Here is an 18,226-nt window from a genome sequence, read left to right as displayed (position 1 = left end):
CCACTCTACATAGGGTATTGCAGACAACCTGCTCCTCATTTTTTCTAGAAGTAGTGTGTACAATAGATCGCTGGAGGAGCGAAGCACTTCTAATGATTGGAAAAAAGAGCGGTCGAACAGACCTGTACGCCTATATCTCTAACGTCTATCTGTTGCAGAATTTCGGAACATGTTTTACGCTCGCGTGTTATGACATTTCTGAAGACCGGAGGTCTCCTCTAAAAATAACGATCGTGTGAAATACAGCCCAATCTGTTCGTCCAAGAGACACACAAAACAGAAAATAGCGACACCGAGACTCATGCCATGTTTCTCGAATTCCGGAAGGTTTTCGATACAATTCTGCACCGCCAAATAATGTACAGAATACGAACGTGCGGAATACCGGACCAGAGGTGCGAGAGGACTGAAGCGTTTGTAGCAAACAGAATGCAGCTTGTCATTCTCAACGGAAATCTTGACACGTAAAAGTAACGTTCGTTATACCCAAAAAGGGTGTACTTGGACCATTACTTTTGACTGTCTATGAAAACTGACCTAGTGGATAAGGCTGGAAGTTTCACGAGGCTTTTCGCAGGTGATGCCTTTGTATTCAGAAAAGTCACAACGCTAGGAATTTGTAGCGAAATACAGGAAGATCAGCAGAGGATCGACGCCTGGTGTGGGGAGAAGCAATTGAGCCTCACTATAAATAAATGTAACACATTACTCATAAATAGGCAGAAAAATCCACTATTGCATTATTACACGATTTTAGAACAATCACTAGAATCTGTTACTTCCATAACATATCTAGGGGTATGAATACAATGCGGTTTAAGGTAGAACAACCACAGAAAATTAATCGCAGTTAAGGCAGATACCATTTTGAGATTCATTGGAAGAATCATACAGAAATGTAGACCACCAACAAAGGAGATAGTTTACGAAATCCATGTTCGGTCAGTAGGTCTCCTTGAATATTGATCGTCAATCTGACATCCATATCAGATAGGACTGATCCAAAGAAGAGCAACGCGTTTCGTTACAGGTTCATTTAGTAAACGTGGAAGTGTCACGGAGATGCTCAGCCAACTACAGTAGCAGACGTTGCAAGAGAGTGTTATGCATTACTGTGTGGTTTACTGTTAAAAGTTCTGAGAGTGTACATTCCTAGAAGAGTCAACCAAAATATTACTTCCCCAAACGTATATCTCTCGGAAAGAGTCTGTTATCTAGTGATGTGCAGCCATGTTCACTATTGCTGACTGCTCAGATTATATGTCTACAAGGGCAGCATAGCTTGATTCTAGCAGCAACATTTGGGCATAGTACATGACATATCTTCAAATGGGACAGACCTGCCACATGCCTTAAGAGGAACACCTTTTGATTGTGAGTATGTGTTTCCAGCAGTGATGCAGTGTTTATGTGGTTGGTAAGTGGTGGTAGGGTGCAGAGGTGTGTTGGTGCTGCTGAAATTGCACAGACAGATTGGTTTGTATTTATCTGGCAGGTAATGGTTGCAGACAGGGGCATGTCAGTGCTGCTCACGTGGCACAGCTTTAATAGGTTCGTATGTAACCGACAGTCGATAGAGGCACTTTGGTGTTAGTGAAATGGCGCCAATGATTGGTTTACAAGTAACTGGCAGGTGATGGCTGTAGTGGGGTCATATCGGTGTTGTTTGGCTGCGCGGAGTAGCCGAGCGGTCCGAGGCGCCTTCTCATAATCCCCCCGGCTTCCCCCGTCGGAGGTTCAAGTCCTCCCTCGGGCATGCGTGTGTGTGTTGTCCTTAGTGTAAGATAGTTTAAGTTAGATTAAGTAGTACGTGAACTTAGGGACCGATGACCTCAGCAATTTGGTCCCATAAGACCTTACGACAAATTTCCAAGTTTTTATATCTGTGTTGTTGATTCTATACACGTTTAATTGGTGGATGGTAGAAGATGGAGGCATGTCGATGCTGTTGAACTGGTGCATCAGTGATTGGTTTGTGTATACCTGGCAGGTGATGACTGGTGACCGGGGCATGTCAGTACTGCTGAGTCGACTCGGTGCAGTATTGGCTCTTATGTACCCAACAGGGGCTCGCAGGTGATGGGGGCACATCAGAGCTGCTGAACTGGCGCACCAGTGATTGGTCTGCATGTACCTGGCAGGTGACAGCAGGGGCTGGGAGTGTGTCAGTGCTGGTGAAGTGTCTCGGCGCGTTACTGGTCTGTATGTACCCACCAGGTGATGGCTGGGGACGGGGGCGTGTCGGTGCTGCTGAACCGGCGCAGCTCGCAGCTGGAGCTGAGCGCGCCGCTGGGCGGCCTCCCGGAGCTGCGCTGCGGGCTGTCGGTGGGTGGCAGGTGGTGCGCTCCGCGCTGGCTGCAGCCGCTCGCCTGCCGCGCCGCCCTCGCCGCCCTGCTCGCCGCCCACGCGCTGCTGCACCGCGCTGCCGCCGGCGTGCTCGCCGCCAACCACAGGCTGCTGCACCACCGGCTCGGCCTGCCCAGCGTCGCCACCGGTGAGTCCTCGTACATCGCGCTGCCAAGTGTACCACTGGCATATTATTTAGACTACTAACATGAAGACTCGACAGTGCACAGTACAATACATTCCTTGCTATTAAAATTTAACACCATGAAGGGTTAAGCAAAAAACGTGGATGAGAGCTGGGTTCTCAGGATGGGTCAGGATAAGGTTACGATTGTGGATGGGGCCGTAATCAGTTACTCTCGGTTGCACAACAAATGCGTAAACTTTATTTAAAGAAATTAAAATTTTAAAACAATCTCTTACAAAAAAAACACTATTGACTGTATAACGGCTGAAGGCTTGAATTATAAGTCAGGGAGACAGTTCCAAATAGCTCACATTTAAAGAAATACTTTTCCTTTAAAAGAAGTTTGCTTTAAAAAAAAAACTTAATGTAACACTGCTGAAGGCCTTATCATGAAAGAAGTCAAATTATTGCTCGGCTGAAGAGCATACCAACAGCAATTAGAAAATTACAAATACCCTTAAAACAAACATCACAATCTAAGGAATTAGGACAAGCTGTTCTCAGCAAGTGTTACTAGGGTCAGCCTGGGAAAGTAACTCAAACATAAGGTAAGGTGAGACAGGGTTCAAAAATGGTTCAAATGGCTCTGAGCACTATGGGACTTAACATCTATGGTCATCAGTCCCCTAGAACTTAAAACTACTTAAACCTAACTAACCTAAGGACATCACACACATCCATGCCCGAGGCAGGATTCGAACCTGCAACCGTAGCGGTCCCTCGATTCCAGATTGAAGCGCCTAGAACCGCACGGCCACACTGGCCGGATGAGACAGGCAGCCAAGAGTTGTACTCACGTAATAGGATGGCAACTCAAACTAGGGGCAGCTTAAGCGCCGACCAACCGACTAACCAACCCGCATAACGTCCGATCATTGGTACAACGATGGAATATTTTTAGGCAAGGGCGAAGAGACAGACAGCACTACATCTTCGGAAAACACCCAAGGCCGAAGGAAACACTAGAACCAAGGTAGAACTCCAAAAAATATGCTCAGTACAATACAAGAGGCTGTCGAACTACACGTTGTGTCGGACGGCATCAACATGACGAGGAAAGGTACACTGCCGGAAAAGTACGCTAATCTCCAGGGCAAGTAACTGGGGCGTTAGCGACCACAAGGCAGAAAATACTGCTAGTTGCACTTCACTAATAAAAATAATACTAAATTCAATGATGAATAACAAACAGAAAAAGACAGGTGCAATATTTCACCGCCTCGAATCACTTCACTCATTGCCGTCAGGCTGAGCGGCCCTGGGAGCAACAACCCGCCAACCAAAGGCGAGATCTCAGAATAGTCGAGGTTGCATTAGCAGTCAACTCTTCACTCAGCTTAAACGTCCAAGGTTCGGTGTGCAACGAAGTCGCCGCACTCGCAGCTACCCCTCCTGGATCCGGCAGCGGCCCCAGCTTGCCCCTGTGCTGTACAGACCTGCTCGCTGCTGCACCCCAACCGAACTGACCTCCGTTTTCAACCCCTTTACCAAAACCAGTACACAGACAGCATTAAAATAACTGCTCATTCAAAACCACAAGATACACACGGATCCGACAAAACAGTTCCACCAACAACTCACAATACTAAAAGCAGTCACTGTGAAACAGCGCGGACGAATTATGTCGACACAAAAACAGAGAAGGCAGAAGCGGTCGGAAGACCCAAGGCACGTCGTCCTCACCGACGGCCGATCGAACGACCAACCAACAGTCGTCCCCACTCAGATCAGGCACGGGAAAGATACCAATGTAAATCATCGACTGACGACATATTTGCCACGAGGGCACTTCGACGGGTGGACACACACACGCTCAGGTGAAAGTTGCGCTACTCGAATATGACGGTCCATTCAACTGAAACTCGCTGGCTCCGGCCCTTGTCTTGGTCGCTCACTCTCGCGACCACCTCCTTCCGTCGGACAGTGCGTGTGTGTCGCCAGCGGTCGGGCGAGTACTGGCTGTCGGGACCTAACTGCTGCTCCTTGCCAACTCTACTAGCTCGACACACGACGACCCTGAAATACTACACTCCTGGAAATTGAAATAAGAACACCGTGAATTCATTGTCCCAGGAAGGGGAAACTTTATTGACACATTCCTGGGGTCAGGTACACCACATGATCACACTGACAGAACCACAGGCACATAGACACAGGCAACAGAGCATGCACAATGTCGGCACTAGTACAGTGTATATCCACCTTTCGCAGCAATGCAGGCTGCTATTCTCCCATGGAGACGATCGTAGAGATGCTGGATGTAGTCCTGTGGAACGGCTTGCCATGCCATTTCCACCTGGCGCCTCAGCTGGACAAGCGTTCGTGCTGGACGTGCAGACCGCGTGAGACGACGCTTCATCCAGTCCCAAACATGCTCAATGGGGGACAGATCCGGAGATCTTGCTGGCCAGGGTAGTTGACTTACACCTTCTAGAGCACGTTGGGTGGCACGGAATACATGCGGACGTCCATTGTCCTGTTGGAACAGCAAGTTCCCTTGCCGGTCTAGGAATTGTAGAACGATGGGTTCGATGACGGTTTGGATGTACCGCGCACTATTCAGTGTCCCCTCGACGATCTCCAGAGGTATACGGCCAGTGTAGGAGATCGCTCCCCACACCATGATGCCGGGTGTTGGCCCTGTGTGCCTCGGTCGTATGCAGTCCTGATTGTCGCTCTCACCTGCAAGGCGCCAAACACGCATACAACCATCATTGGCACCAAGGCAGAAGCGACTCTCATCGCTGAAGACGACACGTCTCCATTCGTCCCTCCATTCACGCCTGTCGCGACACCACTGGAGGCGGGCTGCACGATGTTGGGGCGTGAGCGGAAGACGGCCTAACGGTGTGCGGGACCGTAGCCCAGCTTCATGGAGACGGTTGCGAATGGTCCTCGCCGATACCCCAGGAGCAAAAGTGTCCCTAATTTGCTGGGCGGTGCGGTCCCCTACGGCACTGCGTAGGATCCTACGGTCTTGGCGTGCATCCGTGCGTCGCTGCGGTCCGGTCCCAGGTCGACGGGCACGTGCACCTTCCGCCGACCACTGGCGACAACATCGATGTACTGTGGAGACCTCACGACGCACGTGTTGAGCTATTCGGTGGTACGTCCAACCGGCCTCCTGCATGCCCACTATACGCCCTCGCTCAAAGTCCGTCAACTGCACATACGGTTCACGTCCACGCTGTCGCGGCATGCTACCAGTGTTAAAGACTGCGATGGAGCTCCGTATGCCACGGCAAACTGGCTGACACTGACGGTGGCGGTGCAGAAATGCTGCGCAGCTAGCGCCATTCGACGGCCAACACCGCTGTTCCTGGTGTGTCCGGTGTACCGTGCGTGTGATCATTGCTTGTACAGCCCTCTCGCAGTGTCCGGAGCAAGTAAGGTGGGTCTGACACACCGGTGTCAATGTGTTCTTTTTTCCATTTCCAGGAGTGTAGAAGCCGCTCCAAAGATGGTACCACAGTACGCGCTATCGATAAGCGCTGCTGCTGCCACTCACGGACAGACAAGACGAGAAAAAGTAGTGGCGCCAGTGAACACACTAAGAAAACGAGACGCCACTACCGCTATTACAAGACGCCAAGCTATGAACGGCATCAACGCGAGCCGCACACGGCTCACTGAAACTGGTATGAAGTGTACTAAATAAGTTTACATGAAAAACTGGCGCACTGCAGTAAAACTACACAAAGTAGATGGAGTAACGCAGTCTACGTTCTCTGTACAGGGTGTTTAAAAATTGTCACATATTCCTACAGCAGATAATATTGTTCGAAGCTAGAAGTGAATTACCGATAGTAATATATCCGGAAACCAATCACAGTTGAGATATGAGCAAATGAAGTGCCATAGTTCACGACCGGTATTTTACTTACAGATGAGGCAGGAATCACAAGAAATGGTATAATAGATTATCACCGACTGGTGTGGCCGAGCAGTTCTAGGCGCTACAGTCTGGAACCGTGCGACCGCTAGGGTCGCAGGTTCGAATCCTGCGTCGGGCATGGATGTGTGTGATGTCCTTACGTTAGTTAGGTTTAAGTACTTCTAGTTCTAGGGGACTGATGACCTCAGAAGCTAAGTCCCATAGTGCTCAGAGCCATTAGGACCATTTTTGAAACATAACAAATTATCACACCACGCATGTGTGGACAGACACAAATCGTCGAGTAATCACGATGGTGAGGCATCAGCATCGGTCCAGTATCAATGTTAGCACAGGAATTGCCGGCGACAGCCTCATAAGGACATAAAAGTACGACGTCATAATGTAGAAAAAGAAAGAAGGCTACTGTAACTGTGGCCAAAACGTAGTTTCGTCCAACACAATTTTTTGCAATTATGTCGCAGTATGATACCCAGAAAATTTTTATGTAAACTGACTCTGACTGCGGAGGCCTACCAATAACATTAGACTCATAGGAGCCTTACCAGCTAAGTTCTGTCTATTACCGATTTCTGCACTATTAGAAAACGTAACCCTTGTAGTAAGTCGTCTAATATGGTTTGCGCGTGACCGGGAACCACACCGTTTTCTATGGATCGTGAAACTGTACCTCACTTTTGTTGTGATTGGCAGGAGAGCCAACCGTATGGTAAAATGAGGCCGAAATGCACGCGTCTCAGCTCACGCAGGCTGGCGTGAGGTCTGAAACATGACAAGGGAATTAGTATTGAGAAAAACGGACGTAGCTGGTGGAATACTTAACTTTAATCCATTAATGGAGAACGTCGCTCTTTATGGTACATGATTCACAATATCAATAGTACGGATACTGGCGCCTTGCTAGGTCGTAGCAAATAACGTAGCTGAAGGCTATGCTAACTATCGTCTCGGCAAATGAGATCGTCAGTGAACCATCGCTAGCAAAGTCGGCTGTACAACTGGGGCGATTGCTAGGAAGTCTCTCTAGACCTGCCGTGTGGCGGCGCTCGGTCTGCAATCACTGATAGTGGCGACACGCGGGTCCGACGTATACTACCGGACCGCGGCCGATTTAAAGCTACCACCTAGCAAGTGTTGTTTCTGGCGGGGACACCACAACTTTAACGATTCCTGGACGATGGATTGGTCGAGGAGTTCCAGTAGCAAAACCTGCCTGTTTATCTGGACGTGAATATGACAGAGTTTTGGCTATGAGGCCCTACAAAGCCATTATTGTTCAGCGGGACTCAGCAGCAGTGCGTCTACTCAAGATGGTGCACAGGCGGAGCGCCGAAATGTAGTCATGTTGATACTGAGAACCAGTAGCAAACGTGAAGGAACTACCAAGAATGGTTCCGGTAGGGAAGCGTATGCAGTCATTTTTACGACATTGTTTCCTCAAATGATAGTCATCAGAACCTATTCAGCCAGATTCTCGGCCACCATTTCTTTAACTCTACAGAATTAATTTTCTTACATGTTCTATTAACGCTATACATTTTGCTCAATACGTTTTCATTTGCTGCCATAGTACTTCCTGCCGCCTGTCCCTACATATTAGCCATGCTCTCTTCAACCTGGATTTCAACCGACTACCGCTAGCAGACCACAAGCTCCACTTTGATGTCCATCCGTCTATCCATCCAACCATGTATAACGAAGCCTGGCGGCCCCTCTCCACATTGAAGCTCATCTTCTCTCTCTTTTCCAATCGTAAACACCGGCCATGTAATCTTCCTAGCTTTGTCATAGCTAAGGCATACTTCCACAACAAATTTTCCATGGCATATATACGCTGTTCTTCCAATTAGGTCAGAGTCTCATTTTTTTTTCGGACGTGTAAGCGACGTCAGTGCAGTAACTACAGCTGCAGCTTGAGCTAACAACTCTAAACAGCATATCTACAGTCGACCAGCCCGTTGTGCGCAAACAGTTCTAAGTAGTGGACGTGCGATCTGGTGTGCCTGCGTTGTTGTATCACAAATCGCAATGGAGCAACATCAGTAAATCAGTTCTTCAAAACGTTATCGAGAAGGCTCACAAGACAAGCAACGCTATTTACTACCGCCGTGAAGCAGCGCTACTCAGGCACTGCTTGAGTACTGCTGTTTTACTGCCCCGTTAATACATATCGATAAAACAAATATCGGTCTGGACCAGCTTGGGACCGCTATATCGAATGGGGACGTACAGTTCCGCTTTGAAACTCGTTTTGTTTGAAGCGGAATACAAACCAATAATTTCTGTTGACGCAGGCGTCGGATGAAGACATGGTCAGCAGCATTTGTTTGGACTGATACCAGCTACGAGTTGGAAAAACGAAATTGCAAATGTCTGTCGAAAAATAAAGGAAAGTATGCCTGATGACTTTTAGGAGAGCGAGATGCGGCAATTCATCCTTGTGCCAACAAAAATAGTCCTGGATGATGCGATCTATGAGAGCAGGGACTCTAATGTCCTGGAACATAGCATCACCATTGGGGAATAAAAGCTGTACCATGGGACGGATGTGATCAGCCGAAATCGTCTTATAATCCTTGACAGTAATGCGACTGCGCCGAATAACCATGGGGGCCACGAAATACTGTGATATGGCTGCCCAAATCATCACCGAACTCCAGCCATGGTTCTCTCTTGGGACGTAAACGCGGCCAGAAGTTGGAAATCGTGTGAAACAAGACTTATCCGACCAAATAATTATCTTCTGTTGCTCCATAGCTCAGGGCTTACGGCTTCGGCACCACGTTTTCCTGTTACGGTCGTAATCAGTAATGAGTGGTTTTGGAATTCCAGTTCGCCGTCCAATTCAGTGCTCACGAAGCGCTCTTAGCGTCGCTTTAATGCTGACAGGGTTCGCGAATGCGACATTCAGTTCTGCAGTGACTTCTGCACCTGTCGTTCTCTTACTTGTCGTCACAATCCTCTTCAATGACCGTCCTTAACTGCCACTCAACACACAGTTTCGTTTGCATTGAGACTTAGCGGATGATGTTATTACGCTTTCCCTGTATGCAGTACAAATCTTTGATGCAGTGCGTCTTGAAACATCAAACGCTTCCACTCACTTGATTACGTAAGCATTCACCATATGAGCACCAACAATTTGCTCACGTTCGAATTCACCGTGTTGTGGCTTAGCAGACGTTTTTCCTGTTTCTTTGTATGCAGTATAAATGTTGGATATGGTGCGTCTATGTGACACCAAGCATTTCGGCGCTCTTGGTTATGAGTGCACGCACCATCCGAGCACCAACTATTTGCCCACTTCCGAATTCACTTAGCTTCAACATGATGCACTCAAAACTACACTATACATCTCTGATCACGGCTCATATTTGCAACGTATTGTGGACACCGCACAGGTGCGATTCATGGTCTAACACAAAACCGCAATTTGGAGGGTTGGCGTGCATCAGGATATCTGTTAAATTATGCATTTCCGTGTTGTTTTCATACTTTTCTCCAACCACTATACACTGACATGACAAAAGTAATGAGATACCTTCAAATGTCGAGTCTGTTCTCAAAAAGTCGTAGGAACTCCCCAGCAGAAATACTGAGCCACGCTGCCACTATAGCCTTGCACAAACTGCCCTCTCGACTGTATCCCACAAATGTTCGATGGGATTCATATTAGTCGATCTGGGTGGCCAAACCATTCGTTCAAATTGTCCAGAATGTTCTACAAACGAATCGCGAACAATTGTGGCCCAGTGTCATGGAGCATCATCATCCATTAAAATTCCATTGTTGTTGGGAACATAATGCCCATGAATGGCTGCAAGTGATCTGTAAGTATTCGAACATACAGAGGACCAAATCCATTCCATGTGAACACAGCCCACGCCAGCACATAGTCTTGTTGACAACTTGGGTCCAAGGCTTCGTGGGGTTTGCGCCATAGTGGAACCCTACCATCAGCTCTTACGAACTGAAAGCTGGACTCATCTGACCAGGCCACGGTTTTCCAGCGGCCTAGCGACCAACCGATATGGTCACGAGCCCAGGACGGGCGCTGCAGGCGATGTTGTGCCGTTAGCAAAGGTACTCGTGTAGGTCGTCTGCCGCTATCGCCATTAACGCCAAATTTCACCCTAAAGGGTTCCTTCATCGTACGCTCCACATTGACTTCTGCGTTATTTCACGCAGAAGTGTTGCTTGTTAGTTTGCACTAAGAGCTATACGCAAACACCGGTTCTCGGACGCTGAGTGAAGGTTGTCGGCCACTGCGACGTCCCTGGTGAGAGGTAATGCCTGAAATGTGGTAGTCTCGGCACACTCTTGACACTGAGGATCGCAGAATATTGAATTCGCCGCCGTATTCGAAATGGGATGTCCAGGCATCTAGCTCCAGCTACTATTCCGCTTTCAGAGTTTGTTAATTCCCGTCGTTTGGCCATAATCAGGTGGTAAATTTTTTGACACGAATCACCTGTGTACAAATGAGGGCCCCGCCAATGCATTGCCGCTTTATACTTTGTGTACGCTATACCACTGCCATGTGTAAATGTGCATATCGTTATCAGATGACTGGTCACATGAGCGTATACAGGGTGTAAATTTTTAGTTGCCAAACCAGAATAACTCCAAAAATAAGCTTCACACGAAAAAATGTGTAGAATCCAAAATTGATTAATTTCGAGGGGGACATCTGCTGGTGCTAAAATTAGCCCGCCATCCCAGGTCCCTGGGGGTGGGCCGGGAGGCAACTTTAAAATTTCAAATGGAAACCCCCATTTTTAATTGCAGAATCAGATTCTACATAAAAACTACGTACATTTTGTCTTAAACATTTGTTTTGAATCTTGGTAACTGGCGCTGTAATTCAAGAAAACCCATGTTCTCATTTTTGCTTGGAAAATAGTTACCGATGAATAAAAAATACTTATTTACTTCGTAAATTTTCATTCTCTAAAACTGAAACACTCCCTATAGGGTTGGGTTTGACAGAGAGGAATTAGAGTTCTACGAATGGTGACCCAAACTTATTCGAATCTCCAGCAAAAAATAATATTTGGGTCAACATTTGTAAAACTCTAATTCCTCTCCCTCAGATCCCACACTGTGGGGAGAGGGGAGAATTTTAGTTTTAGCGAATCAAAATTTACGAAGTAAATTAGTATATTTTTGTTATCGGTAACCAATTTCACGCAAAAACGAGAACATGGATTTTCTTGAATTACAGCGCCAACCACCAAGAATCAAAACAAATGTTTAAGACTAAATGTGCGTAGTTTTTTTATGTAGAATCTGATTCTGCAATAAAAAATGGTGGTTCTCATTTGAAATTTCACAGTTGCTCCCCACCCCACCCCCAGGGGGCTGGGGCTGTGGGCTAATTTTAGCACCAGCAGATGTCCCCCTCGACAACAATCAACTTTGGATTCTACACAGTTTTTCGTCTGAAGCTTATTTTTTGAGTTATTCTGATTTGTTAACTTAAAATGTACACCTTGTATATTATGTATACGTGAGGCAATACTGACCCTACGACTTATCTTAGAACAAAGATTGAGGAAAGGCAAACCTACGTTTCTAGCACTTGTAGACTTAGAGAAAGCTTTTGACAATGTTGATTGGAGTACTCTCTTTCAAATTCTGAAGATGGCAGGGGTAAAATACAGAGAGCGAAAGGCTATTTACAATACGTACAGAAAGCAGATGTCAGTTATAAGAGTCTAGGGACATCCAAGGGAAGCAGTGGTTGGGAAGGGAGTGAGACAGGGTTGTAGCCTATCCCTGATGTTATTCAATCTGTATATTGAGCAAGCAGTAAAGGAAACAAAAGAAAAAATCGGAGTAGGTATTAAAGCCCATGGAGAAGAAATAAAAACTTTGAGGTTCGCTAATGACATTGTAATTCTGTCAGACACAGCACAGGACTTGGAAGAGCAGTTGAACGGGATGGACAGTGTCTTCAAAGGAGGGTATAAGATGAACATCAACAAAAGCAAAACGAGCATAATGGAACGTAGTCGAATTGAGTCGGGTGATCCTGAGGGAATTAGATTAGGAAATGAGACACTTAAAGCAGTAAAGGAGTTTTGCTATTTGAGGAGCAAACTAACTAATGATGGTCGAAGTAGAGAGGATATAAAATGTAGACTGGCAATTGCAGGGAAAGCGTTTGTGAATGAGAAAAATTTGTTAACATCGAGTATAGATTTAAATGTCAGGAAGTCGTTTCTGAAAGTATTTGTATGGACTGTGGTCATGTATGGGAGTGAAACGTGAAATGATAAATAGCTTAGGTAAGAAGAGAATAGAAGCTTTTGAAATATGGTGCTACAGAAGAATGCTGAAGATTAGATGGGTAGATCACATAACTAATGATGAGGTATTGAATAGAATTTGGGGAGAAGAGGAGCTTGTGGCACAACTTGACAAGAAGAAGGGATCGGTTGGTAGGACATGTTCTGGGACATCGAGGGATCACCAATTCAGTATTGAAGGGCAGCACGGAGGGTAAAAATCGTAGAGGGAGAGCAAGAGATGAATACATCCTTTAGAAGGATGTAGGCTGCAGTAAGTACTGGGAGAAGAAGAAGGTTGCACAGGATAGAGTAGCATGGTAAGCTGCATTAAACGAGTCTCAGGACTGAAGACCACAACAACAACAAGAACATATTATGTATGTTTGATTACTTTTGGTTATGCACAACTTTTCGATCACCCTGTATTTCTGACATCTATTAGCATGTGTAGAGACGTAGCGCCGCCGTGTGCTGCAGACTGGCTGCTGTTGGGCGGCGACGTGGTGCAGGCGCTGTCGGCGCTGCCGCTGTCGCGCGTGGGCGGCGGCGCGCGGCCGCAGTGGGTGGGCGGCATGGCGCTGCTGCAGGCCGTGGCGTGCGCGCTGCTCGCCCTGCCACACACCACGCACTGGGCGGCGTCCGGCGGCGGCCAGCCGGCCAACGCCACGCGCTCGCTCCTAGAGACGCAGCTCCTCATGGGTACGTACCGGCGCTCGCCGTTCATAACTTGCATTCTCCGACCAGAAGTGTCCAGACACCCACTAGCGCACATTATTATGGTGTGTTTACACCGTTCGCTCTAATGACGGCTTGCACACTGTTCGGGACACTCTCAGTGAGGTGTCTGGGAGTCTGTGGAGGACTGGGAGCCCATTCTGCCTCAAGAGGTGAAACAAGAGAAGGTTGCGGTGTTGAGTTCTGGTTCCTAAAACGCTTGACGTTCTAACTCATCATCAACAAGTGTTCGATTCAGGTCTCGGATCTGGGGTTCCCAGACCATTCCAGGGACGTTAATGTCCTCACACCATTGCCTCACAGCTGCTACTTGATGACACTGTCATGCTCATGCAAACAATCAGCGGTCAGTGCTGTTCGTATGCTGTACACAGTGCTCATTTCCCTCACATCATTTAGCGAATTCGAAGGCGCAATAACGTTACGACAGCCTAACCATGGAAAACAGGCCCCTTAACAAAATACCACCTCCTCCATGCTTCATGTGATGGCAGGCAACTATCTCCAGGCATTCACTAAAGCCAAAATAAAAAAAAAAGGTTCAAATGGCTCTGAGCACTATGGGACTCAACTTCTGAGGTCATCAGTCCCATAGAACTTAGAAATACTTAAACGTAACTAACCTAAGGACATCACACACATCCATGCCCGAGGCAGGATTCGAACCTCAGACCGTAGCGGTCGCGCGGGGTGAGCCCTGTTCCTACACATGGCTTTCAGAGGAGCTATGGCGGCAGACGCAATTTAATTTAATTTAATTCTGTTTTGATATACGTACTATGAAACCAGCACAATGAAGTGAAGCACATTGCTCTAAGCGGTCTCGATGCTTATCCGAGACAGTTTTCTAATTCAAAAACGGCGGTGTTTGCTGCAGAGATGGTTCAAATGGGTCTGAGCACTATGGGACTTAACATCTGTGGTCATCAGTCCCCTAGAACTTAGATCTACTTAAACCTAACTAACCTAAGGACATCACACACATCCATGCCCGAGGCAGGATTCGAACCTGCGACTGTAGTGGTCACGCGGTACCAGACTGAAGCGCCTAGAACCGCACGGCCATACCGGCCGGCCGCTGCAGAGATAGAACGTCTGATGACTCCATTAAAGAGTGAAGGTATACATACCGGGTGATTCGACGATGATGATACAAACTTTCATGGATGATGGAAAAGGGTAAATGTATAAATTTGAGGTAAGGTATCCTGTTCTGATACCTCTGACAGTGGAGTGCATTTGAAGTGTCAGTGGATGCCTCAGGATAAAGAAACAAATAACCAGGCATGGGAAAGGTGCAGGGCATTTATCACAAGTCTTTTGTTACTTAACAGAAGTCCAACAATCTTCTATTGCACAGACACCAAAATCAGTAATAAAACACATATGATTAAGGCAGTTACTCAAAAATTGCTTCAGTTGAACCAATCGATGACTAATTAGTTAATTTAAACGAATAAAATGCACCAATTTAGGAATGACTGACAAGCAAATAGTACAATCAAATATGATTCTAACATGGACTTAGTGCTGGGCAAACAGCAGTGATGCTAAAGATTACAATTCCAACATTTGGCTAGTGAAAGGGAGTGCTTGACATTAATGAGCCCGGCCGCTGTGGTCTCGCGGTTCTAGGCGCGCAGTCCGGAACCGTGCAACTGCTACGGTCGCAGGTTCGAATCCTGCCTCGGGCATGGATGTGTGTGATGTCCTTAGGTTAGTTAGGTTTAAGTAGTTCTAAGTTCTAGGGGACTGATGACCACAGCAGTTGAGTCCCATAGTGCTGAGAGCCATTTGAACCATTTGACATTAATGAATATAACTTAACAAGAAGTATAGCAACATAAATTTACGCAAGCCAGGTATCAACACAAATATACAGTACTTGATCGATCGGAGAAGCCCCTTGGTTTTAATCAAGTTACTGACTTCGAACAACAATAAAATATCATTTAACAAATTGAGCGTTACACCAATATTAAAACTATTAGGTTGAAACCAGATTTCAATCAGAGAAAACAGAGAAGGGCAGGTATGCAGGGCACGTCTGATTAAGATGGTTTAGAGGAACGGGCACTGCTAGTTAAATTAACGCCAGTTTGGTGAGAGATAGATACTCAGTTTATGAGGGATGCCGTAGCAGTTAGGAGGGCCGTAACGCCTCAGAGGCTGCGGTGAGACGGGAAGCGGCGCGCGTACGTACACGGCCGACGCGGAAAGCAATAACCGGTGAATCTTACAGTAAAATGTAACAACTAGTTAAGTAATAACCGAGAAAACACAAGACGTTCAACACATTAATTAAAGTGACTTAAAGTGTAACGGCATATGTTGAGCGCTAACGCTCTGACAACTACAATACTAATTACATTTAAAACAATAAATATTAATTTTCTCGAAAGGACAAAATTTGACTAGAGTTACGGAACTAAATTGCCCAAACGAGCCAAGATTCGCTGGGCCGCTAGCGTTTGCTTACCACGGCCGTAGGCAATACAAATAAAACTCAGTCGCGGCCTCAGTGGTCGCTAATAAATGTAAAGGCCTAGAACATATGACACAATTAATTTCAGCCCGACTGACACGACAAGCAGACATTGAATAAGGAACACAAATATGGCATCCGGCCGAAGTGGCCGAGCGGTTCTAGGCGCTTCAGTTTGGAACCTCACAACCGCTACGGTCGTAGGTTCGAATCCTGCCTCAGGCATGGATGTCTGTGGTGTCCTTCGGTTAGTTACGTTTAACTAGTTCTAAGTTCTAGGGGACTGATGACATCCGCTGTTAAGTCCTATAGTGCTCAGAGCCATTTGAACCATTTGAACAAATATAGCACTCAGATAATTTCAGACACAGGCACAAAAAGATAAATTAAACGCTTGATGCAGAGGGATGGAGAACCACAAGCAATCCAGCGTAGGGGGAGCTACTTCAGCACGGGAGCACATGGGTCAATCAAGTAAGGAGTACCTTATCCCCCAAAGGCACAACAGACGGCACCGGAAAATGAACAGCACTCCAACACCCACATCAGCAGCTATGCCTCCCTAATCCAGGGTAGACCGGGTGCGCCGACATTAGGTCCGAGTACTGTCAACCAGCACAACTGTATCTACCAACGGTCGCTTAGGCAATTGTGCGCCTGTAAGCTCCGTGAACAGCTTACCGTACGCCACATATGCCTTGTATCTCTCTCTCCCCGACTGCGACCGACAGCCTGTCCATGTGGTCAACAAGTCGCCCCCATAAACTGCAGCCAAGGACTCAACTAACAGATGACCGTAGTGCCACCCGGCACTAGATAGGGACGGATCGCACCAGTAGGCAAAGATGTAAAATATAGAACGAGTCGTCACGGCTCAACATGTACGGATAGTGTTGTTATTAAGATTGTTGTGTAGCAATTTTGAGAGGCGGTAGTGTGGACCAGACCACGGAAAAAGTCTGGTAAACATGGGCTCCAAAGTGCATACCTTAAGAGCTATGAGTATTTGTTTGTCTTCGATACTGTGATACAGACATTTTCTAGTGCAAGTTATTTATTTTGGTTTATTTTTAAAGTGGGTGGTGTGGAGCAAAACAAGAAGAAATGTTCTGCAGTAAATATGGGCTCTAAGACGCTAACCTTAAGAACTATGGGCAGTTGTTCAGTAGAAGAGATGTACGTCAAGTCCAGGAGAGTTAGAACACTGGGAAAGACGGACCATTGGCTTGTTTTACAAATCTTTCACTGGAGGGCAGCTCCAGCTACTTGCAAGGAAGCTCTTCTGTGAACAAACGTGGTTCGGATGGTTCAAATGGCTCTGAACACTATGCGACTTAACTTCGGAGGTCATCAGTCGCCTAGAACGTAGAACTAATTAAACCTAACTAACGTAAGGACATCACACATATCCATGCCCGAGGCAGGATTCGAACCTGCGACCGTAGCGGTCGCTCGGTTCCAGACTGTAGCGGCTAGAACCGCACCGCCACTCCGGCCGGCCGTGGTGAAGAAGTGGTGCTGTAATTTTCCTGTTAGTTCTGTAAAAGAAAAAAAAAGAAAAATCTCTCTGTTCTGGTAAAGCGAAAATTTTTACCATGTAGTTACATAATTCTAGTACTAATACTTACTTTGCACAATACAGATTCAGTGTTTTACTGAGAGTTTGACAGGGATGAAACGAGCCTAAAATGACCACCAGGTTACCTGCTTAGAGACAGAAGTCGGGGTGGTCCATCTCTCCCAAACAATCGAGAGAGATGGATCAGTGTTATTTGGCAGAGATACACCACTTGTTTTCATGTGAGAGAGATGAGCACAATTAGATTTAGTTTCAAGGTACGTGCAATAATCCCATTGAAGATGGCCGCTGTCTCAGACTATACTTATTTGTCGGAAGGTACGTCTGTGCCAGGAAACGGAAGAGTAAAGTCAGACACACAAGCTAACCAAATGCTTCATAGCTCATCACAAGACCTGTTGATAGCAAGCGCCTCAAAAGAGCAAAGTTATCTGCCCAAGTAAAATTCCTTCAATGACATAACTTTGGACTGCACTCCTACTAAACCTAAAACTTCCAAGATTAGCACCTCAAAACGGACCACTCGTAAGCAGACAAAGCTTTTGGAAAAATATAATCTGTTTCTTGTATTGATAAAACCCCGAATTTTAGGATGAAAGCAGCAACTGTATCCAAAGAGCTAAACTCTGCTGAAAATGTTGAAACTGTAAAGAAAAGGTGGGAAAGAAAAAAAGGAAACAGAAAAAGGCACAAAAAGATCACCATA

At 46.5% G+C, this 18,226-nt stretch overlaps 1 protein-coding gene across 1 annotated transcript in view; it reads left to right on the top strand.

Moving 5' to 3' along the window:
- The first annotated feature begins 2,483 nt into the window (after nt 1–2,483).
- Nucleotides 2,484–18,226, top strand: part of LOC126279819 (solute carrier organic anion transporter family member 74D-like) — a 98,421-nt gene continuing 82,678 nt past the window's right edge. The window contains exons 1-2 of the mRNA XM_049979708.1: nt 2,484–2,494; nt 13,199–13,420. Of these exons, the coding sequence (XP_049835665.1) occupies nt 13,294–13,420 (127 nt within the window). The 5' untranslated portion in view covers nt 2,484–2,494; nt 13,199–13,293. The remainder of the gene's footprint in view (nt 2,495–13,198; nt 13,421–18,226) is intronic.

This window comes from Schistocerca gregaria, chromosome 1 (genome assembly GCF_023897955.1).
Source record: "Schistocerca gregaria isolate iqSchGreg1 chromosome 1, iqSchGreg1.2, whole genome shotgun sequence".
Lineage (NCBI taxonomy): Eukaryota > Metazoa > Arthropoda > Insecta > Orthoptera > Acrididae > Schistocerca > Schistocerca gregaria.
Note: the sequence above shows the minus strand (reverse complement) of the source record. Positions and strands in the feature narration are given on the sequence as shown.